General features: G+C 48.2%; 1 protein-coding gene across 1 annotated transcript in view; it reads right to left on the reverse strand.

The window, feature by feature from the left end:
- GNPDA1 (glucosamine-6-phosphate deaminase 1) overlaps positions 1–24091 on the reverse strand; it is a 55915-nt gene that overhangs the window by 11665 nt on the left and 20159 nt on the right. The window contains exons 3-5 of the mRNA XM_077473133.1: positions 20301–20402; positions 13003–13185; positions 6815–6999 (exon numbers count right to left, since the gene is read on the reverse strand). Coding sequence (XP_077329259.1) covers positions 6815–6999; positions 13003–13185; positions 20301–20402 — 470 coding nt within the window. The remainder of the gene's footprint in view (positions 1–6814; positions 7000–13002; positions 13186–20300; positions 20403–24091) is intronic.

Consider the following 24091-nt stretch of genomic DNA (forward strand, 5'->3'; position numbering starts at 1 on the left):
GCCCCCAGTGCCACCTGCCCCCAGTGCCACCTGCCCCCAGTGCCACCTGCCGTCAGTGCCACGTGTCGTCAGTGCCACGTGTCGTCAGTGCCACGTGTCGTCAGTGCCACATAGTGCCATCTGTCATCAGTGCCACGTATCAGTGCCATTTGTCATCAGTGCCACCTGTCAGTGTCACGTGCCATCTGTTGTCAGTGTCACGTGTCATCAATGCCACTTATCAGTGCCATCTGTCATCAGTGTCACGCGTCATCGGTGGCATGTATTAGTGCCATCTGTCATCGGTGGCACATATTAGTGCCACGTATTAGTGCCATCTGTCATCGGTGCCACGTTTCAGTGCCACGTGTCATCAGTGCCACGTATTAGTGCCACGTGTCATCAGTGCCACGTATAAGTGCCACGCGTCATCAGTGCCACATATTAGTGCCATCTGTCATCAGTGCCACATATTAGTGCCATCTGTCATCAGTGCCACCTGTCATCATTGCCACGTATCAGTGCCATCTGTCATCAGTGTCACGTGTCATTGTCCTGGTGCTTCAAAAGTGTAATAAATAGTCAACAAGTTAGATGTGTAACTTATGTTCCTAGAACACATGATGGCGCTACCTGCATGTTGGGCCTCTCTATGTGGCCAGGCTGTGAAAAAGTCCCACACATGTGGTATTGTAATACTCAGGAGGAGTAGCAGAATTTTTTGGGGGGTGTCATTTGTGGTATACACATGCCACGTGAGAGAAATAACCTATTACAATGACAATTTTGTGGAGAAAAAAAAAAAAAATGAAAAATCTTAATTTTGCAAAGAATTGTGGGAAAAAAATGACAACATCAAAAAGCTCACTATACCTCTTACTAAATACCTTGGAATGTCTACTTTCCAAAAAGGGGTCATTTGGGGGGTATTTGTACTTTCCTGACTTGTTCGGGTCACAAGAAGCGAGATAGGCCACCAGTACATCAGATGTGATCAATTTTGTGCGATTCGCACCACAGCTTGTAGACTCTCTAACTTTCACAAAGACCAAATAATATCCACTAATTTGGGTTATTTTTACCAAAGACATGTAGCAGTATAAATTGTGACCAAAATTTATGAAGAAAAATTAATAATTTGCATAATTCTGTCACAGAAACAAAGAAATATGCGTTTTTTTTCAAAATTTTCGGTCTTTTTTCATTTATAGCGCAAAAAATAAAAACCCCAGAGGTGATCAAATACCACCAAAAGAAAGCTCTATTTGTGGGAAAAAAAGGACAAAAAATTCATTTGGGTACAGTGTTGCATGACTGAGTAATTGTCATTCAAAGTGTGAGAGCACCGAAAGCTGAAAATTGGTCTGGGCAGGAAGGTGTTTAAGTGCCCTGTAAGCAAGTGGTTAATAACAAAAGGAAAAAACAGGAAGGTTTACAAACGTGTCATACTTACCTCCACTGTACTGTTGGTTTTGTACAGACTGGCCCCAATCATCCTCTTCTGGGGTCCCTCTGAAGCTCTCGCGGCTCCTCCTCACATCAGATAACCCTCTAGGACAGTGATATGCAATTAGCGGACCTCCAGCTGTTGCAGAACTACAACTCCCATGAGGCATAGCAAGACTCTGACAGCCACAAGCATGACACCCAGAGGCAGAGGAATGATGGGACTTGTAGTTTTGCAACAGCTGGAGGGCTGCTTATTGCATCTCCTGAGGGGGTTGTCATGCTCCCAAGTCCATAGACACGAATACCCAGGTGCCCGCGTCATTGGACTAGATTGACAGTAGCGGGAGCAAATGGCTGCGCTGCTATCAAGCTATCCAATCAAGAGCCAGGACCCCGTGCAGGGAGGGAGAGCGCATACCCGTCAAGGGAATTACAGGGCTTGGGTAAGTAAAACGGGGGGTGGGGGTATGGAGCTGGGGGAGTGGCTACTGCCATAGAATGCATTAAAAGGTGAAACAACACAACCTCTTTAATTTAGCTTTGGCAGAGGCGGCTCTAGGCATTTATGAGGCCTTAGGCAAATCCTAGACATGAGGCCCCACTCACACCTATAATGGGAAAAATAATTCAAGAGATAATTTTTCTTAACTGTATAAATTGCATACATTAGAAGCCTTAAATCCTATGAACTCACAGTTTCTCGAAATCTCTCTAGAACAAAAGTCAAAAAACATATTCCTCCATTTACGTGAAGGTTAGGGCAATATAACCCAGGTGGCACATAGTTCCCCCTTACAGCAGAGTCTGCAGGATTCCCCCTTAAAGTGGAAATTTGATGCAAAGGGGAATGCTGCAGATCATGATGTGAAGGGGATTGCTGCAGACTTTGGTGTAAAGGGGGCTCTGGTGACCAGAGAGCATCTTATATCAGAGTGCACAGCATTCCCCTTTACATCAGAGTTCCCACTTACAACAGGGTCTGCAACATTGACCTTTACATCAGGGTCTGCAGAGTTCCAACCTGTATTTAAAACAGGATCTCTGATGTGGGAAGAACTCTGGTGACCACAGGCCACCTTCCATTGAGTGACTGCACTAAGGTAAAGGGGGGCTACTGAATTAAGGAGGAACCTTTATATCAGTGCCCCCTTACCTTATTGTATTCATCCCCCCCCCCCCCCCCAACAATAGTGACCCCCCCCAACCCCACCTCCAACTAGCCCTGCAGTGCTAACCCCCCCCCCCCCGCCCCGTGAATCCTTCCTGGCAGCACTCCAGCTACTGACTCCTCTGTAGGCTTCCCTTCAGAGACTGTGCGGACACACGGGAGATGGCCAGAGACTGTGCGGACACACGGGAGATGGCCAGAGACTGTGCGGACACACGGGAGATGGCCAGAGACTGTGCGGACACACGGGAGATGGCCAGAGACTGTGCGGACACACGGGAGATGGCCAGAGACTGTGCGGACACACGGGAGATGGCCAGAGACTGTGCGGACACACGGGAGATGGCCAGAGACTGTGCGGACACACGGGAGATGGCCAGAGACTGTGCGGACACGCGGGAGATGGCCAGAGACTGTGCGGACACGCGGGAGATGGCCAGAGACTGTGCGGACACGCGGGAGATGGCCAGAGACTGTGCGGACACGCGGGAGATGGCCAGAGACTGTGCGGACACGCGGGAGATGGCCAGAGACTGTGCGGACACACGGGAGATGGCCAGAGACTGTGCGGACACGCGGGAGATGGCCAGAGACTGTGCGGACACGCGGGAGATGGCCAGAGACTGTGCGGACACGCGGGAGATGGCCAGAGACTGTGCGGACACGCGGGAGATGGCCAGAGACTGTGCGGACACGCGGGAGATGGCCAGAGACTGTGCAGACACGCGGGAGATGGCCAGAGACTGTGCGGACACGCGGGAGATGGCCAGAGACTGTGCGGACACGCGGGAGATGGCCAGAGACTGTGCGGACACGCGGGAGATGGCCAGAGACTGTGCGGACACGCGGGAGATGGCCAGAGACTGTGCGGACACGCGGGAGATGGCCAGAGACTGTGCGGACACGCGGGAGATGGCCAGAGACTGTGCGGACACGCGGGAGATGGCCAGAGACTGTGCGGACACGCGGGAGATGGCCAGAGACTGTGCGGACACACGGGAGATGGCCAGAGACTGTGCGGACACACGGGAGATGGCCAGAGACTGTGCGGACACACGGGAGATGGCCAGAGACTGTGCGGACACACGGGAGATGGCCAGAGACTGTGCGGACACACGGGAGATGGCCAGAGACTGTGCGGACACACGGGAGATGGCCAGAGACTGTGCGGACACACGGGAGATGGCCAGAGACTGTGCGGACACACGGGAGATGGCCAGAGACTGTGCGGACACACGGGAGATGGCCAGAGACTGTGCGGACACACGGGAGATGGCCAGAGACTGTGCGGACACACGGGAGATGGCCAGAGACTGTGCGGACACACGGGAGATGGCCAGAGACTGTGCGGACACACGGGAGATGGCCAGAGACTGTGCGGACACACGGGAGATGGCCAGAGACTGTGCGGACACACGGGAGATGGCCAGAGACTGTGCGGACACAAAGGACATGGTCAGAGACTGTGCGGACACAAAGGACATGGTCAGAGACTGTGCGGACATACAGGAGACGTTGATGGCAATGACAAGCAAGTCTAAGTCTCACCTGAATATCATGGTAACATCACATTGCAGCAGCCGCCAAACACTGGAGCCACAGACGATCCCGGTGCAGACAGGACTGATAATCACTCAAAGTCCTCCGTCCATTACTACAAGCAGGAGAAGCAGACTGTGCACTTTGAACACCCGCCCTGCAGTGCATTGTGGGGGGTGTAGTCTCTGCAGAGCACAGGCACTGCCCTGCCGAATCTAGTGTGTGGTGTGGAGAACTACATCTCCCATCATGCAATGTGGTGTCGGCTAGGACAGCTATGGAACCTGCTATTGGCTGTCGCTGCTGATGAGGATGTTACAGGCTGGAACTTCCAATGTGTGCCGATGATGTTCTCTCATACTAATCTGACAGAACACCAGCCCGCTCACCCTGCCAACCTGAGGACAAGGATCAAGACTAGAGGACATTCCCTTCCGCTCCCATACACAAATTAGGCAACCGCCTACTTTGCCCAATTAGAGAGCCGCCTCTGAGCTTTGGCAATCAAACCTAGAAGCTGACTGGTTTCAGTGCAGAGTTGCACCAGATTTTTCACTCTCCAGTTTTAGTAAATAACTCCCATAGTGTGCAGTGAAATCAGAATAAAAACAAACAATTTGAGTACAGGAGAGGAGCCTGTGCAGATTTTTTTTATTTTTTAAATGCGGTTACCATTGCAGTACAGCGTCATCATATATGTGGCAGTGATCAGGGGCACCGACTGGTCACAGTACGGGGGAAAAAAAAAAAAGTTTTCGTACTGTGACCAGTCAGTGCCCCCGATCACCGCCACACCAGTTATATGATGCTGTACTGCAATGGTGACAGTATTTAATAGGAAAAAAGTTACACATTATCATTGCTTAGAACAGTATACTTCTTTGCTATAAGGAAGCATTTTACTGAATAAAACTTATTCTTTCAGTTTGTTGTGTTTTTGGCTAGCTTTGATTGGCTGGAGCTAATCACATAGTACAGATAGGCTGTGATTTGCCCTGTTTGTACCATGTGATCACACTGACCATTCACAGCTAAAAACACAATTAAAACACAATGGATGGTATGAAAGGAAGCCATTCATTGTTTACAACTTTAATGTGACCTACTGTAATTGGTTACAGCAGCCACATGGTACCGGCATCAAGTGGTTACACTGATCAGCCATCGGCTGTGTCCTATGGACGCAGCCAGTGGCCGATTGCGCCACAGCGCAGTCCAGTAGGACATCATAAGATGTCCACCCGGATTGGTGAAAGACCTATAACAATATGACGGCCAGGCGGGAACTGGTAAACATGCTTTCCAAATGACCAGTATATTAAAATTCTTGAAATTGAAGGTTCTCCTTATTAAAAAGGATAAGTTCACCTTTGTTCACTTTTTTTTTTATAAATTCCTATGTACCAATAGAGCATTCACATACTTTTTTCAAAAATATCATCACTTTCCAAGTCTACAGACACTTACTTTACTTGACCTCATCCATGTTTTCAGACTTATCCATTAGAAATATCTTGCTTCCTGGTCAGACTATAGGTTATGACGTAGGAAGGAGTTGACCAGCTGACCTCATTAGCACACACCCTGCATCATCCACCCACCCATTCCCAGCTGCACATTTCTTTTTAAATGAAATGCAATCAGTGATTACTCTTCTCACTAAATACATAATATACAAATCAGATTGCATAGTGTATGGCTATCTTTATACAATTGAAGGGAGTGGACAGAAATACCCAGCTGTCAAGCCCAGTTCACATCTCTGCATAGCTTTTTTTTTTAGTGAGGTGGGAGGGGTTTTGGAGCATTTTCACTCATCACACACAGGGCAGCCCATCCACCTGAATGGGCTGTCCTACACACAGCAATCGTCCGAAAGAAGCTTCAAAACAAGGAGCGGAGCTTGGCGTGTTTTTTTTTACTGAGATTTTTGATGCCGCACATTTCTGAAATGCAAGGAAACGCACAGATGTGAGTGGAGCCTCATTGTTCTTGTGTTAACAAACCAATTTCACTTTCAGGCCCCATTCACATCTAGCATAGAAGCACACAATTTGTGGCTCATTTTTCCTGCGACATGCATAGGGCAGCCTGTTGATTTCAATTGGCTGCACTACAAGTCACTAATGGGACATTTTGGCGTTTTGTGGGTTGTGGGCTTTTACTGCACGTTGTGCAGCATCCACCCCTCGTGTTTTCACATGGAAAATGCAGAGATGTGAAAGGAGCTTGACAGCTGAGTGTTTCTGTCCACTCCCTCCTATGTACTTGTATAAAGGAAGGCTATACACTATGCAATCTAATTGTATATTGTGTATTTAGTGAGAAGGGTAATCACTGATTTATTCATTTACAAAACATGCAGCTGGGAATGGGTGGGTGGATGATGCAGAGTGTGTGCTAATGGGGTCAGCTGGTCAACTCCTTCCTGTGTCATAACATATAGTCTGATCAGGAAGCAAGATATTACTAATGGATATGTTTGGAAACATGGATGAGGACAAGTAAAGTAAGAGAGTCTGTAGAATTGGAAAGCATTAATATTTTTGCTGAAAAAAGTACATGAATGCTTTACTGGTTGGTACACAAGGGAGCTGGAATTTAGAAAAAACAAAGAAACAAAAAAGGTGAACTTATCCTTTAAGTTAAAAAGCAGACAAGAATCTGTGTGCTTGTTACCTCTTTTGCATCCATCACTGTCCCCACACCAACAGTCAATGCCATAGTAGGCACATTGGAGAGATTTCCATCAAAGAAGCGTGCATTTGCCAGTATGGTGTCCATAGCCAAGGTCTTCACTCTAGTTCTAGAGACCAGACTGGACCCTGGCTCATTAAAAGCTATGTGACCATCGGGTCCGATGCCTGGTGAAAGACAAAAAAAAATCAAATAAAAAAAATTTATGATGGGTCCATAGCCCTAGTAAAACTGATAAGATCATATATTTATATATTATAGGGAAAAAACCTACTCAGAGAGCCAATTGTCTTACAAAACGAATCCTTCAAAGCTTTTTTCTATACCGATGAATTTGCATTTTCCTTTTGGTTGGGTAACTGCTGAAGACATGGGGGTCATCACAGGAAAACACCCCAACCACACATACGCTGTACTGCTGGCTATCTACACTGATTCATTTAAATAGCAACTAACAGGGCCGGTGCTAAACTATTTTGCACCCTAGGCAAGACCAGCTACTTGCGCCCTATCCCCTGGAAAAAAAAAAAAAAAAAAAAAAAAAAAGGTATACAATATTTTCCCATATATTATCTACATGAGAGAGAGGGATTGGGGATGAGAAAAATGGTGAGGATGATAGAGAGAGTGTGGATTGGGGATGAGAGAGGGGGGAGGGGGAGGAAGGAAGGAGGACGAGAGAGGGTGGAGGTTACGAGAGAGGGAGGAAGGAAGGAGGACGAGAGAGGGTGGAGGTTACGAGAGAGGGAGGAAGGAAGGAGGACGAGAGAGGGTGGAGGTTACGAGAGAGGGAGGAAGGAAGGAGGACGAGAGAGGGTGGAGGTTACGAGAGGGGGGGGGGGGGAGGAGGGAGGAGGAGGAGGACGAGGAGAGAGAGGATTGGGGATGATGAGAGAGGGGGGAGGATGATAGAGAGAGTGTGGATTAGGGGATGAGAGGGGGGGCCCTAGCAGTGTCTGCAGTCCCTTCTGTGCATCCCTTGTCCCAGTCTGTGGGTAAGTGTGTACCTCCTTCCATAGACGTTCACGCTGGCCAGCAGCAAGCCATTCTTCTGAATGGTGAGGATGGGGGTGCTCTGTTTTATGCCATTAGACCGCGGACTGCCCTGGTTAGCACTCCCTGTCATTCGGCCGCTGTCGGAGCTGGAAGTGGAGACCGGAGAGGAGGTTTTGAGGAATCCAGGCTTTTAGCGGCGCTGCCACCTCTGATTGCGGAGCCCGTTTGTCTTCACCTCTCTGGTGGTCAGGGAGCTCTTCTCCCTCCCGGGCATTCGCATATCACCGCTCCCGCCGTGCCTGCTGCGCCGCCACGGTCCAGGCCTGCACGGTGCGAGTGACACAGTCAGCAGCACTATTCCGGCGGAGCCGTGCCAGCCGCCGCTGGGCAGGCAAACCACATAAGTGATCCATGATCCATCCAAGCCGCCTTGCACCCTCGCTAGGCTAGGCTAGGCAGCAGTGCGCCCCAGGGGGCTGCCTAGTTTGCCTAGTGGAAGCACCAGCCCTGGCAACTACTAGCAGAGGGGGTTGCTTTTTTTTTTACACTTTGGAAATTGGTATAGCGTAGTGGGAGGCAAGTTTTATACAATATTGTTCTTAACCGCTGGCTGACCGGCTCACGCCGATATATGTCGGCAGAAGGGCACATACAGGCAGATTAACTTACCTGTACATTGCCCTTTAAGAAGCGGTTTGTGGATGCGTGCCCGCCGCCAGGGTCAGACTTACCATTGGGCTTGACTGGGCTCCAGCCCATGGGCCCCGCCCAATAGGGGGCACCACCGAGATGCATAGACGAGCAGGGATGGACTGGCCATCAGGACTACTGGGAGATTCCCAGTGGGTCAATGGCTCAGTTGGCTGGTTTCAGCCGCCTCCTATTGCCTCGGAGGTCCGTGGCGATCTACCCACCCACCACTGGCAGCTGGCGCCTGACGGGTGTATGTGCCGATACATGCCCTGATGTGCCATGTGCCCCGATGTTCTGTGCCCCGATGTTCTGTGCCTCAATGTCCTGTACCCTGCATGTGCTGGGCTCTGGGCCCTGCATGTGCTGGGCTCTGGGCCCTGCATGTGCTGGGCTCTGGGCCCTGCATGTGCTGGGCTCTGGGCCCTGCATGTGCTGGGCTCTGGGCCCTGCATGTGCTGGGCTCTGGGCCCTGCATGTGCTGGGCTCTGGGCCCTGCATGTGCTGGGCTCTGGGCCCTGCATGTGCTGGGCTCTGGGCCCTGGATGTGCTGGGCTCTGGGCCCTGGATGTGCTGGGCTCTGGGCCCTGGATGTGCTGGGCTCTGGGCCCTGGATGTGCTGGGCTCTGGGCCCTGGATGTGCTGGGCTCTGGGCCCTGGATGTGCTGGGCTCTGGGCCCTGGATGTGCTGGGCTCTGGGCCCTGGATGTGCTGGGCTCTGTACCCTGGGCCAGTCTGGACGAAGTCCAGGGCCACATTTTTGTCCCAGTCCAGCCCTGTAGCCGGGTGTACTCGGCTTGGCTCCATTCACAGTCACGCCCAGTGCCGCCCTATGATGGGCATAATACAGGGACTGGACATGACTGTAAGCCCAGCTGCGTACACTCAGCTACTCACGGCTCCACTCGGGACTGTGAGAGGACCCGAGAGCTGCTGAGAGGACCCGAGAGGCGCGAGATACACAGGACTCTGTATCTCGGCGGTGCAATTTTTAAACGTCAAGACTGCATTGACAAGGCTGCAAATGACACGGCTGCAAATGACAAGGCTTCAAATGACACCGACAAGGCTGCAGATGGACACTGATAAGGCTGCATTGATGGGCATTCAGATGCAAGTTTTTCCCTTTAAACTTCCCTCCTAAACTTGGGGTGCGTGTTAAGCGCCGATAAATATTGTAATGTATAGAAGGTAGGACCCGAAAGTGACTCAAGCCCAGGGGCCCCCACCACCCAAGTCCTGCCCTGCCCGCCATGACCTCCGTGAGTGTGATCGCGGGTGCTGTAGACTGAATACCCGCGATCATCTCACGAGGAGGAAGAACGGGGAAATGCTGATGTAAACCAAGCATTTCCCTGTTCTGCCTAGTGACACTTTCACTCATCACAGCTCCCTGTAATAGAGAGCATTGATCAGTGTTGTGTCACACATAGCCCCTCCCCCCCACAGTTAGAATCACTCCCTAAGACACACTTAACCCCTACAGCGCCACCTAGTGGTTGACCCCTTCACTGCCAGTCACATTTACACAGTAATCAATGCATTTTTAATTGCACCGATCGTTGTATAAAATGTGAATGGTCACAAAATCGCACCAGAGGTGTGCAATCTGTCCTCCATAATGTCACAGTAGTTTCTGACTTTTTTCAGCGGAACTCCGCTTTAGTCAGGTTAACACTATACATATGTCAACAAAATTTACCACAGGTGGACTCCAATCAAGTTGTAGAAACCTCTCAAGGATGATCAATGGAAACAGGATGCACCTGAGCTCAAATTTGGAGTGTCGTGGCAAAGGCTGTGAATACTTGTCTACATGTGATTTTTTTTTTGTATTTAATTAATTTGCAAACATTTCAAACAAACTTCTTTCACGTTATTATGGGGCGAAGTTTGTAGAATTTCTAGGAAATAATGAATGTAATCCATTTTGGAATAAGGCTGTAACATAACATAAAATTTGGAAAAAGTGAAGCGCTGTGAATACTCTCTGAATGTATTGTATATACAAATTGACAAATGGTGGGAAAGCTGTTGATGAAGAAGTCACCTTTAACGGACATATCACCAGAATACTAAAAAAATATAAGGCCTTGTAGACATGCCTGAGGAAAGGTCTGTCTCAGGCAGAGCAACCATTCAGGAATATGTGGAGGAGGAGGAGGAAAGTGAATCTGGTTGGGCAATGTGACACTACATACTCTGGGGCAATTCTTTTCCTAAATAGTTTTAAAACATTAGGGACAATGTTGTTGTTTCAGTAACTCGGTTATAAAGGGGCCCATTTACACTTCACTTGGCAGAAACGCACATTCCCACTCGTGATTTTTCTTTAGGGGTGGTTTACACGCATTTCTGTGTGTCACACATAGGGTTTGTTGCACAAAAAAAAAAAAAAAAAAAAGAAGCCTTTTGGGAAATCGAGCCTAAAGCCCCGTACACACAGGCCGAATGCCGGGTGACATCGCCCAGTTCAATAAAAAAAAAAAAAAAAAATGTCCGACGTGCGAGTGTGTACAACTGGCTTCTGTTGGATGAGCATGCTAGAAAACCAGCAGCCGACCGGCTCCTGATCAGAGCTCTCAGCCAATGGCTGAGAGCGCTGACCATAGTGTCCTTGGGGGGAGGGCGTCGCTCAGAACACAACAACTCAGCAGGGAAGTCCTGTATTAATCTGCAGGGCTGATTCAGGAAGTTTTTCAGAACAGTCAAATAAAAACAGCAGGTATCACAAACCATGAATCCATTCACACAGGGGCAACACAACTTCCAGCACGACTTTGGGAGGCAACTTGGACATGACTTGAGTATGAATCACAGCGCAACTTGGGGCGACTTACAATAGGACTTCAAGTCGCCCCCAGGCCAGGCGACTGACTGTGGCCAATCACAGAATAATCAGCTCTCGAGGGGGAACTCCACGCCACATTTTAAATAAAAAAATGGCATGGGTTCTCCTCCAAGAGCATACCAGGCCCTTAGGTCTGGTATGGATTTTAAGGGGGAACCCCCTACACCGAAAAAACGGCACAAGGGTCCCCCCAAAATCCATACCAGACCCCTATCCGAGCACGCAGCCCGGCTAGTAAAGGGGGTTTCGGGGACGAGCAAGGCCCCCCCTGAACCGTACCAGGCTGCATGCCCTCAACATGGGGGGGGTCTGTTGGGGAAGGGGGGCCGCACCCCAAAGCACCTTGTCCCCATGTTGATGAGGACAAGGGCCTCTTCCCAATAGCCCTGGCCGTTGGTTGTCGGGGTCTGCGGGGGGAGGGCTTATCAGAATCCGGGAGCCCCCTTTAATAAGGGGGCCCCCAGATCCCAGCCTATGTGAATGAGTATGGGGTACATCATACCCCTACCCATTCACCTGAGGGGAAAAAAAAAAATAATAAAAAAAATAAAAAACACACCACACTAGACAGGTCTTTAAAGTCATTTATTAGGCAGCTCCGGGGGTCCCTTCCGACTTCTCCGCTGTCTCCGGCCTCTTCTCCCAGTGTCCGGTTCTTCTCCTGCCAGGCTCCTCCGCCATCTTATGGTCTTTTGCCGCTCATTTGCTAGTGGTGTCCCTTTTGCTAGCATGCCCCATGACACTGACATCATAAGGGGCGGGGTCACATCACCCGGTGACCACGCCCCATGCCTATATAAGTCGTTGCACACCTCGCACATGGCATTACAGCGGGAGAGAGCATTGTGTCAACATCGGAAGAGAAGAGGGATGAAGTTGACGGAGAAGACCGGGCAACCGCTAGCAAAAGATAGCGGAGGAGCCATCAGAACAACCGGAGAACAGGAGAAGAACCGGACACCAGGAGAAGAGGCCGGAGAGAGCGGAGAAGTCGGAAGAGACCCCCAAAGTCGGAAGAAGTCCCCCGGAACTGCCTAATAAAATTACTTTAAAAACCTGTCTAGTGTGTTTTTTTATTGACACTTTTATTCCCTCAGGTGAATGGTTAGGGGTACAACGTACCCCATACTCCTTCCCATAGGGTGGGGGGCCGGGATCTTATTAAAGGGGGCTCCCGGATTCCGATAAGCCCCCCACCCGCAGACCCCGACAACCAACGGCCAGGGTTGTCGGGAAGAGGCCCTTGTCCTCATCAACATAGGGACAAGGTGTTTTGGGGTGGGGGGGGGGGCCGCAGGGCACTCACTCATCCCCCCCCCCCCTTTCCTGACCGGCCGGGCTGCGTGCTCGAATAGGGGTCTGGTATGGATTTTGGAGGGAACCCATACAGGTTTTTATTATTAGAGTCGCTTCAATATAGATGGAGATCCGACTTGGAGGCGACTTCCATTGAATTCTATGGGTGCAAGTCGCCTAGAAGTCGGATTGAAGTAGTACAGGAACCTTTTCTGAAGTTGGAGTGACTACAGTGGTGTGCATTAAGATGGATTCACTTACATTGATTTTTTTCATGTATAATGAAAAAAACAAAACAAAAAAAAAAAAAAACAACATTAAAAAACACCACACTGACCTCCAACAAACAATTCAATCCCACCAGCAGCTTTAATTTTCTCTTCAAATAAATCGCACTCAGCTTGCAGGTCTGGAGCATTTCCATCTAGGATGTGTGCATTCTCTGCTACAATGTCTGTGTGCTTGAAGAAGTTATTCCACATAAAAGAATGATAGCTCTCGGGGTGTTCTCTAGGAAGTCCTATGAGAAGTGGCAGCAGAATCATGGTTAAGCTGGGTTATTATAGCAATACATAAAAATAAAAAAATAAACATATTCACTAGTTATCATATGTCTATGTAGTTTAGGTCAATTAGGCTTTCTTCTGTCCTCTACATTGCTCTGTCTCATTGCTTACTTATCGTCACTAGCCATGGCATTCCAGGTGTCACAAAGTGTTATAGTAGACCAGGGCTGGACTGGGACAAAAATTTGGCCCTGGACTTCATCCAGACTGGCCCACTAATTTTGCAAACACGCACAAAAACAAGTGAACAAGTGAAGTGGGAGGGCTAACATCATGCAGGAACATTACTACAGCCTCATTGGCTGGAATTACAGAAACCGGCATTGCTGAACAACCATTGGCTGCCTTTCAGCAATGCAGTGGCGCGGTGGTGGAGCCTTAGCCGGGTTGCGCACTATGAAGTTAGGTAATGGGAAGTGCGGCTGACAGGTCTCTCCCATACCGGCTGGCCAAACCCGCCCCCGGCCTACCCCAATGGCCAATAGCTATTCTACTTTATTTCTCTTATAGGCAGTACAGCCAGTGGTGTATTTTGGTTTTGTGATGGCCTAGGCAAGACTAAAATTGGCCCCAGGATCAGGAGGGCTTTCACTGAAACCAGCCCACTGATTCATCAGCCCGCCGGGAAGATCCGGGTAGTCCTGATGGCCAGTAAATGCCTGTAATAGACTGTATACAAGTCCTGGTAACAATCTGATTGAATGAGTTTTATGGATCTGTAGTTTTCTATTCTCATTATATTTCAGGATGTTTCAGAGTCAATAGATGTATTGCAAAACCAACCTTCGCTGGAAATAGTATACTTGTATATCACATGAATGTTTACTGCCTTGTACACGCGATCAGATAATCGTAATACTTATTGTTCGCATTTTGTTGCATAATTCTAATATCCAATTCAACATTGCATTTTGCGCTCTACAAAATGTACGATTTTTTTCGTACAATTCTGGAAAACCTTCCCGTTTGCGTAGCTACGTATAGGAAAGGAGGTCAAATACATGTGACCCCTGTGTCTGCCACGCCTTTAGGCTATTTCCGTTCATATTGTAGGAGGTATATTCATGTACTTTGTGATAGGCTGAAAATTATTTTCTTTTCGTATGTTGAAGCATTTTCACAGTACGAACATTGTTTACATTCTCCCATCTCCTGTCAGTTTATTTTCGGGTTTCCGATCATGCCGGTGTTGGTCTATCGATTTTTAGCGGACGCATACTGTACGGATTTAAACGATTGTCGTTTGCTGTGCTATCATCCGAGCAAAGTTTGTTTGTCCCGTCAGATATTATTGGACAAACGGTCATGATCGGCTATCAAAGCTGTGTACCAAGATGAGGATGCCAAACGGCCACCCCCCCCCCCCCCCCAGCCTCATGGTGGAATAGCAGGTGTGGTGTGAAACTGCAATGTGTGCAGTGTGTACATTCTATCCTGCAATTAAATATGGGGCTCACAATGGTGTAGACAAGAATGTCTCAGCACCAGTGTGAAGGAAAAATGCCTCTGCATGTGTAGTATCTCTGGAAGGAAAAAATGGTCCAGTGTCTTTGGTGTCACTGAAATAAAAAAATGTGGTGAGAGTCTATGTACTGATTTGGTGGCGATTTGAAGAGGGAGAGGTGCTGGAAGGGTGGGGGCTCTGTGGGGTGCATTTATCTAGGGGGCCTTGTGTGGCTCTGAGGGAGTAAGGCTTCATTCCCAGGTGCAGCCAGGGGGTAGTAAAACTAGGTGGTTGAGCCATGGCTTTACCACCCCAGATATTTACACAAACTCCTGCTCATGGCTGTATATATGCCACAGCGAAACTTAAACAGCGTATCACTTTTATTGGATTTTGCCTACACTGAAATGAAACTAATGTAATTCTATAGCATTGCACCACAACCATGTGCAATGCACATGATTTTGTCGTGGTAGAACAGCAGTACTACCTACCCCCTTATATCAGGGTCCCCAGAGTTCCCCTCTACATCAGTCTCCGCTTTTCATAAGGTTTCCCAAAGTCCCACTCTTACATCATGGTCCCCAAAGTCATCTCACATCAGGGTTCCTAGTCATTCCCCCTTACATTAGGATCCCCAAAGTCCCCTCCTTACCTCATGGTCCCCAGAGTTCCCCCTCTTACCTCAGGAACCCCAGATTACCCCATAATATCAGAGATACTAGATTCTCCCCTCCTTAGATCAGGGTCCCTCCTTGGTGAGAAAGTAAGAGGTGTGGGACCAGGCCCTGCAGAACAGCAAACTAACCCCCTCAAAATAAATTTTTACTATGGTGTTGGGTAACAGAGAAATAATAGCAAACGCGATAGGAGAGGGTGGAGGTCCACTTTAATCTATCAGTATGTTTTTTGGACTGTGGGAGGGTAACAAGCCACCATAAGTGGAAATTATGAGGAAATATGTATTCAGACAGTGAGAACTAAAATAAGTACCCTAGTACTACAAATATCCAGTGCTAAGCTTCTGTGTTCACACACAGACATAGAAGCAGCTGTGCAAAACTCTGAACATTAAAAATGGTGATGAATGTTAGATTCCGATTAGTGATCAATATGCTGTAAGTGAAATTTGTTTCCCTTTAGATGATTGCATAAAGTACCACTGAGTACAGAGTATTATCAAGAATAAAACTGGTAGGGATTCAGCTAAGCCAAGACATAATCATACATATAAATATACTCTGGGGGGTGTATAATTATAATAAAAAGTCCATATATACAATGCATTACATAAGGATACTACAGAAGGGTCTGTTCACACCAGCAGGCATGTGTTATAGTCCAAATAATGCATGCACACTAGTGTGCGTTTTGCAAGGGCAGTTGCTTCCAAGCACAGCAGTGTTTACTTTTCAACTTTATTGAAATGTCATAAAAATTATGCCCAATAGCACATTAGGACATGCTGTGTTGACACATTCTTGTGTGTATCTCTGCATAATGCTGTATGGTGTGAAAAGGGCACATAAACAATTGTTTTCTATGCGTCTTTGTGCTGAGCCTGTGTTGATCTAGGCAGATCATTGCACTTAATGTGAATGAGCCTTATGTTTATGTTCGGTCCTCTTTTTTTTAGTTTAATTGGGGCTAAGAGGATTAGAACTTTCAACAGGTGTAATAAACACACACACACACACACACACGCACACACGCGCGCGGTATCCCCTTCACTGAAATAGATAAGGAGTTAGAATTCAGAAGTTTGCATTGGTCACTGGTGTTAAAATCCAGAGATAAAAATATTTTCTGCTAGGATTTGCACTTTAGAACCAATTAGTGTTATTGCTGTGGACTATGTCATTCTCTAATTTGATAAGTTTAGGGTTATTACATCTGAGAAACCTGGCAATACACCTTGGTTAGATCAAGACACCACACTTAAAGGGGTTGTGAACCCTTGTGTTTTTTTTCACCTTAATGTATCCTATGCATCAAGGTGAAAAAACACATGGCAGACACTGCCCCCCCCCCCCCCCCCGTTTTATTTACCTGAGCCCCTTCATCTCCTCGGTGGGGACGCCGTGTCTTTCTCCACAGGGTCCCAGCTCTTAATTGGATAGATTAATAGCAGCGCAGCCTTTGGCTTCTGCTGCTGTCAATTAAATCCAATGACTTGGGGGTGGGGCCAAGTCCGGCATTCGTGTCTGGGCGCAAATGCTGGACTTGGGAGAGCGCTTCTACTAGGGGGTTATCAGATGTGGGGAGGAGCCGCAAGAGCCACCGGGGGACCCCAGAAGAAGACGTTTGGGGCCACATTGGCTCCCACTGCAGTCAATCAAATCCAGTGACACGGAAGCATGGAATGAGTCTTGCCATCTGTGCCAATGGACACAGCAGAGGGGCTCGTGAGCGCCCCTGCACAGGTTCTCCCATGAAAAGCGGCTCTCCTTGGAGGCATCCGTTGAAGAGGGGGGAGCCAGGAGCGCCACCAGAGCACCCTAGAAGAGGATCGGGGCTGCTCTGTGCAAAGCCCTTGCACAGAGCAGGCAAGTAACTTTATTTAATTTTTTTTAAAGAACAAATCACTTTAAGTTGGACGTTAATGCTTGAAGCCGAACTAATTGCAACATTTTTCACTTTGAATTAAATAAGGAAGGGCTATAACCCTTGTCAGGTTGAGTCTACTACAGCAGTGGTTCTCAACCCTGTCCTCAAGTACCCAACAGGCCATGTTTTGGGAATTTCTCTTTGATAAAATAGCTGTCCAAAGTAACAAGCCATTGACTCAGATTTAAAGCACCCATGCAAGATAAAAGGAAAGCCTGCAAACATAGCCTGTTGGGGGTACTTGGGGACAGGGCTGAGAACCACTTTACTACAGCTCATAAGAGGTTCTGGATCAGGTCAGTCAGTCTTGTGTCCGGGTTTTGCTAGACACCTGCAACCTGACTGACTAACTACACAGGTGTGCAGGGTCATTATATACTCAGGTCTGAAGATAGCTTCCAGTTTGAAGACCCCTCCCAGTGTGGGAGACAGAAGGTCTTACCCAGGGTCAGGGGCCCCAGCCATAAGGTCTCATCAAGGGGTCAGAGGGCCAAGCCAAAAGCCACAGGTCTCAGATCCAGGAGACAGGCTGGCTCCTATCAGGGTGTCAGGAGAACCCCAATCCATAGGCCAGAGGTGGGTCATGCAACAGGGTGCTGTAACTAAAGGCTAGAGAGCCAGGTATTCCAGGAGAGCTGGACAACACAGTCAAAGAGACTGGTAAGACCAGCAGTGAGCCAAGGCTGAATGTTATATTTTTGCAGTGATGGTGAGAAGCCCTTCATGGGAAGAAACCCCTGTGTGGGCAATGGATGTACATGTGAATTTTCTGTTTATTGAACAAAAGTGGGCTGCCATGCCCTAAAATACAGTTTTGGATTGGCGCAACTCATTGCAAATGCACCTACTGCTTGAGTTTAATCACCCCAATTATACATATTTTACACACACACAAACAAAAAGGTGAGTACACCCCTCACATTTTTCTAAATATATTATATCTTTTCATGTGACAACACTGAAGAAATTACACTTCACTACAATGTAAAGTAGTGAGTGTACAGCTTGTATAAGTGTAAATTTGCTGTCCCTGCAGCCCAGTCTCTGAAGGGAGGGGATCACATGTTGTGCTTTAGTACATCACAGTACATGTTGGCATTCATGGTTCTCTCAGTGAACTGTAGCTTTCCAGTGCGGGCAGGAATCATGCAGCCCCAGTCCATGACACTTCCACCACCATGCTTAACTGTAGGCAAGACACACTTGTCTTTGTAATCCTCACCTGGTTGCCGCCACACATGCTTGACACCATCTGAACCCAATAAGTTTATCTTGGTCTCATCAGACCACAGGACATGGTTCCAGTAATCCATGTCCTTAGTCTGCAGCAAATGGTTTGCAGGCTTTCTTGTGCATAATTTTTAGAAGGGGATTCCTTCTGGGATGATAGCCATGCAGACCAATTTGATGCAGTGTGCGGCGTATGGTCTGAGCACTGACAGGTTGACCCCCCACCTCTTTCCCAAAGGCAACCTCTGGATATGATGCTGAGCATGTGCACTCAACTTCTTTGGTCTACCATGGAGAGGTCTGTTCTGAGTGGAACCTGTCCTGTTAAACTGCTGTATGTTCCTGGCTACCATGCTGCAGCTCAGTTTCAGGTTCTTGGCAATCTTCTTCTAGCCTAGGTAGGGCCGGTGCTACCACTAGGCAAACTAGGCAGCCGCCTAGGGTGCACTGGTGCCTAGGGCACCCAGCCACTGGTGTTCCTACTCTCTGCAGCAATCAACCAAGTCTTAGTATTAGCAGGCAGCCGCCTCTCCATTCGCACATAGGGGGTTATTTACGAAAGGCAAATCCACTTTGCACTATAAGTGCACTTGCTGTAGATCTGAGGGGGGCGAGCAAGGAAAATAAATGAACAACATTTTAGCTTGCACATGACTGGATGATAAAATCAGCAGAGCTTCCCCTCATTTCAGATCGGGAAGATCTACAGCGACTGCACTTCCAAGTGCAAAGTGGATTTCCTTTCGTAAATTACTCCCATAGTGTCAGAGGCGCAGCGGCAGCAGAGGACTGTCTGTGTCCCAACTCCCTAATGAATGGAAGCAAGCAAACATTCATTGATGAGCATTGGTGAGGCTGCATTTGATGGACGCTTCATTAAAAAGATGGGGTATACATGGACAGGGCAAAGGGGGTGGAGTCAAGTGTGTGTGTGTGTGTGTGTGTGTGTGTGGTGATCTTTGTCATGAGGTGCCATTTTGAACTTCCAGTGACCAGTATGTGAGCGTGAGAGCAATAACACCAAATTTAACACACCTGCCCCCCATTCATTCATTCACACCTGAGACCTTGTAACACTAACAAGTCACTTGACATCGGGGAGGGAAAATGGCTAATTGGGCCACATTTTGACATTTTCACTTAGGGGTGTACTCACTTTTGTTGCCAGTGGTTCAGACATTAATGGCTGTGTGTTGAGTTCATTTTGAGGGGACAGCAAATTTACACCGTTATACAAGCTGTACACTCACTACCTTACATTGTAGCAAAGTGTCATTTCTTCAGTGTTGTCAAAGAAAAAAGGTATAATAAAATATTTACAAAAATGCAAGGGGTGTACTCACTTTTATGAGATACTGTGTGTGATCTAGCTATACAAAAAAAAAAAAAAAATTATATATATATATATATATACACACACACACACATTACATACATACACTTTGTGCAGTTTCAAGTGAGTTTTCAAAGCAAAAAATACATTTTAACATGCACAGAATTGGCCCCTCATTGAAAAGTATAATGATCAATTTGTTTTTTCAAAACGGTATACTAATAATCTTCACCTTAAAAAAAAAAAATAAATAAATAAATAAATAAAAAAAAGCAGCAGTATACTATTCTTGCTGCTGCAGCATTCTCCATATTGTGTCTGATAAACCTGGGAGGACAAAATACCAGCCAGACTGCTATAGGCAGGCCTACCAGGATCACAGACTTCACTGCAGATGACACCAATACAATGATCTATTAAAAGCCAGTGACTGGCATTAAAAAAGGACTACTCACCCACATATTCATCCATGTTAAAGGTTTTCACATATTTAAAGGAAAGATCTCCATTTTTATGATATTCTATGAGCTTTTTGTAGCATCCCAGAGGAGTACTTCCTGTTATAAAAAAAAATAAAAAAATAAAAATAAAAAAAACACACACACAATTTATAATAAAATTGACACACTAGCACATGGGTAGGCAACCCCCCGACACTGGTGCTGCAAGCGCCTTGCCAAGCCTCATTTGCTGGCACTCAACTCCCTCCCCATCAGCAGTGTCAGCGAGACGCTAATGCATTCCAATTTCAGAATTCCCCACACCGCACCTGCACTGGGGGGGGAAGGCACTGTGCCCCCACACATTGTAAAAGATGGGAAACATTGATTGGTTATCTAACTTTGTTGTAGCTGCGATCGTCAGTTTTTGTGATGGGGAAGAGATTGGGTGCAGTTATGGGGGGGCCCCTGTCTCCAGGAGGAGGATGACCGTCATTGGCCACTGCTAAAGCCAATCACAGTCCTGATAACCCCACCTATCATCTGGAGGAAGATGACTTGCTTGGTTGCCACTACCAATCTCAGAAAGAAGGGATTTCACTGTGATTGAGAAAACCACAATCAGGTGACAGTTTGTGGAATTACTGTTGAGCTTCTGGGAACTTTGTTGAAATTATTCCTGAACATTTCCATCACTTACTACTGGACCCCTCTGCATGTGGACTGAATGTGAGAGGTGGATTAGCAGGATGAGTGTGCCAGGACAGGTAGATGTGTCTCATCTCTGCTTCCTTTCACCGCTCTGCACATCATAGATAAGCAAGGGGGGGTTTCAGTGTTGTGCCAGGTGGGCCAGAAGGGTAGAGCAGTGGGGCAGATGTGAAAGGAGGTGTAGTGGTGGGCCAGATAAGAAGGGGGGGCGTTTACAGTGGTGGGCGAGATGTGCAGGGGGGGCTACAGTGGTGGGCCAGATGTGCAGGGGGGGGGGGGGGGGAAGAGATAGTATTCAGAGGTGTGATGGTGCAGGAATAGGGGCTGATCTGGTGTGTGGCATTGCAGGAATTGGAGCTGATCTGAGGCACAAGAGTGCCCTTTTCGTGATTGAGAGTGTAAAGTTTTTTTTGTTATAAAAATCGGCACTCTATGCTTAAAAGGTTGCCTACCCCCTGCATTAGCACAAAGAAATATGTACGGTAGGTCGCTTGGCTCATCTGTAATTTCCACATCTTGTTGTTGTGGTGTGGACAGTGAAATGGAAAAACAGTTTAACTGTATTCCAGAGAAAGACATTTTCCTGTAAATGTGTTTCAAGATAGAAATAAGTCAATTACATTGAATACTTAGACCACATAAGGCTGAAAAGAAAAAACAGAGACCCCTAGATGTCTAGTAACACCAGCTGGATTCTGCTACCTCTGTTTATGGTATGCTAGGCAGAACTTATACATACACAATATAACTAGGGGTGCACCGAATGTTTTTTTTGGTGCCGAAACAGATAGCGAAAATGAAAAATACACTAGGCCGAAAACCAAAACCGATACCGAAACATATTTAAAAAAATATATATTTTTGTACAGGAGATGGTCAGAGACTGGGAACATGGTACAGGAGGAGATGTTCAGAGACTGGGGACATGGTACAGGAGATGGTCAGAGACGGAGGGCGTGGTACAGGAGATGGTCAGAGACGGAGGGCGTGGTACAGGAGATGGTCAGAGACGGAGGGCGTGGTACAGGAGATGGTCAGAGACGGAGGGCGTGGTACAGGAGATGGTCAGAGACGGAGGGCGTGGTACAGGAGATGGTCAGAGACGGAGGGCGTGGTACAGGAGATGGTCAGAGACGGAGGGCGTGGTACAGGAGATGGTCAGAGACGGAGGGCGTGGTACAGGAGATGGTCAGAGACGGAGGGCGTGGTACAGGAGATGGTCAGAGACGGAGGGCGTGGTACAGGAGATGGTCAGAGACGGAGGGCGTGGTACAGGAGATGGTCAGAGACGGAGGGCGTGGTACAGGAGATGGTCAGAGACGGAGGGCGTGGTACAGGAGATGGTCAGAGACGGAGGGCGTGGTACAGGAGATGGTCAGAGACGGAGGGCGTGGTACAGGAGATGGTCAGAGACGGAGGGCGTGGTACAGGAGATGGTCAGAGACGGAGGGGCGTGGTACAGGAGATGGTCAGAGACGGAGGGCGTGGTACAGGAGATGGTCAGAGACGGAGGGCGTGGTACAGGAGATGGTCAGAGACGGAGGGCGTGGTACAGGAGATGGTCAGAGACGGAGGGCGTGGTACAGGAGATGGTCAGAGACGGAGGGCGTGGTACAGGAGATGGTCAGAGACGGAGGGCGTGGTACAGGAGATGGTCAGAGACGGAGGGCGTGGTACAGGAGATGGTCAGAGACGGAGGGCGTGGTACAGGAGATGGTCAGAGACGGAGGGCGTGGTACAGGAGATGGTCAGAGACGGAGGGCGTGGTACAGGAGATGGTCAGAGACGGAGGGCGTGGTACAGGAGATGGTCAGAGACGGAGGGCGTGGTACAGGAGATGGTCAGAGACGGAGGGCGTGGTACAGGAGATGGTCAGAGACGGAGGGCGTGGTACAGGAGATGGTCAGAGACGGAGGGCGTGGTACAGGAGATGGTCAGAGACGGAGGGCGTGGTACAGGAGATGGTCAGAGACGGAGGGCGTGGTACAGGAGATGGTCAGAGACGGAGGGCGTGGTAGAGGAGATGGTCAGAGACGGAGGGCGTGGTAGAGGAGATGGTCAGAGACGGAGGGCGTGGTAGAGGAGATGGTCAGAGACGGAGGGCGTGGTAGAGGAGATGGTCAGAGACGGAGGGCGTGGTAGAGGAGATGGTCAGAGACGGAGGGCGTGGTAGAGGAGATGGTCAGAGACGGAGGGCGTGGTAGAGGAGATGGTCAGAGACGGAGGGCGTGGTACAGGAGATGGTCAGAGACAGAGGGCGTGGTACAGGAGATGGTCAGAGACAGAGGGCGTGGTACAGGAGATGGTCAGAGACAGAGGGCGTGGTACAGGAGATGGTCAGAAACTGCACAAAAGATAAAAGATCTATGCAGCCAGCCAGTGTCCCCCTATTATTGCAGCCAGCCTGTGAAGGGAAGAGAGGAGAGCCACCTCTGCCGCCTGTTTGATCACAGAGCTGGGAACATCACAGCTTTCATTTCAATAGCTGTGTGTTCCCGGCCACACGCCGTCACATACAGCCCCTCCCCCTTGTCCGTGCACTTTGATAGACAGATCATCCGTCCAATCCTGCGGGTGTTCTGTCTATCAAAGTGCCCGGACAAGGGGGAGGGGCTGTATGTGACGGCGTGTGGCCGGGAACACACAGCTATTGAACTGAAAGCTGTGATGTTCCCGGTGCTGTGATCAAACAGGCGGCGGAGGCGGCTCTCCTGCACTATAGCATGATCTATCTTTTCATGATGGGCGGCACCAGGGGTGGGGGGTGGCCCCCCACCCAGGCCACGCCCCATTTTTGGCTCCATTATCGGCCGTTTTTCTCTTTCGGCAAATTGCCGAAAAGGGCATTTTCGGCCGATATGTTTCGGCGGCCGAAATTTCGGTGCATCCCTAAATATAACATATCACAATATTAATAATAAAGTACTAGACACAAATTTATGTGGAGTTAAACGGCCGCAGCCTTTTATTATATAAATTTGAGATAGATGTATGTGTATAATATATATATATATATATATATATATATATATATATATATATATATATATATATATATATATATATATATATATATATATATATATATATATACA

Source organism: Lithobates pipiens, unplaced genomic scaffold, assembly GCF_037356315.1.
Source record: "Lithobates pipiens isolate NorthernLeopardFrog02 unplaced genomic scaffold, aLitPip1_a1.2 Scaffold_8, whole genome shotgun sequence".
Classification (NCBI taxonomy): domain Eukaryota; kingdom Metazoa; phylum Chordata; class Amphibia; order Anura; family Ranidae; genus Lithobates; species Lithobates pipiens.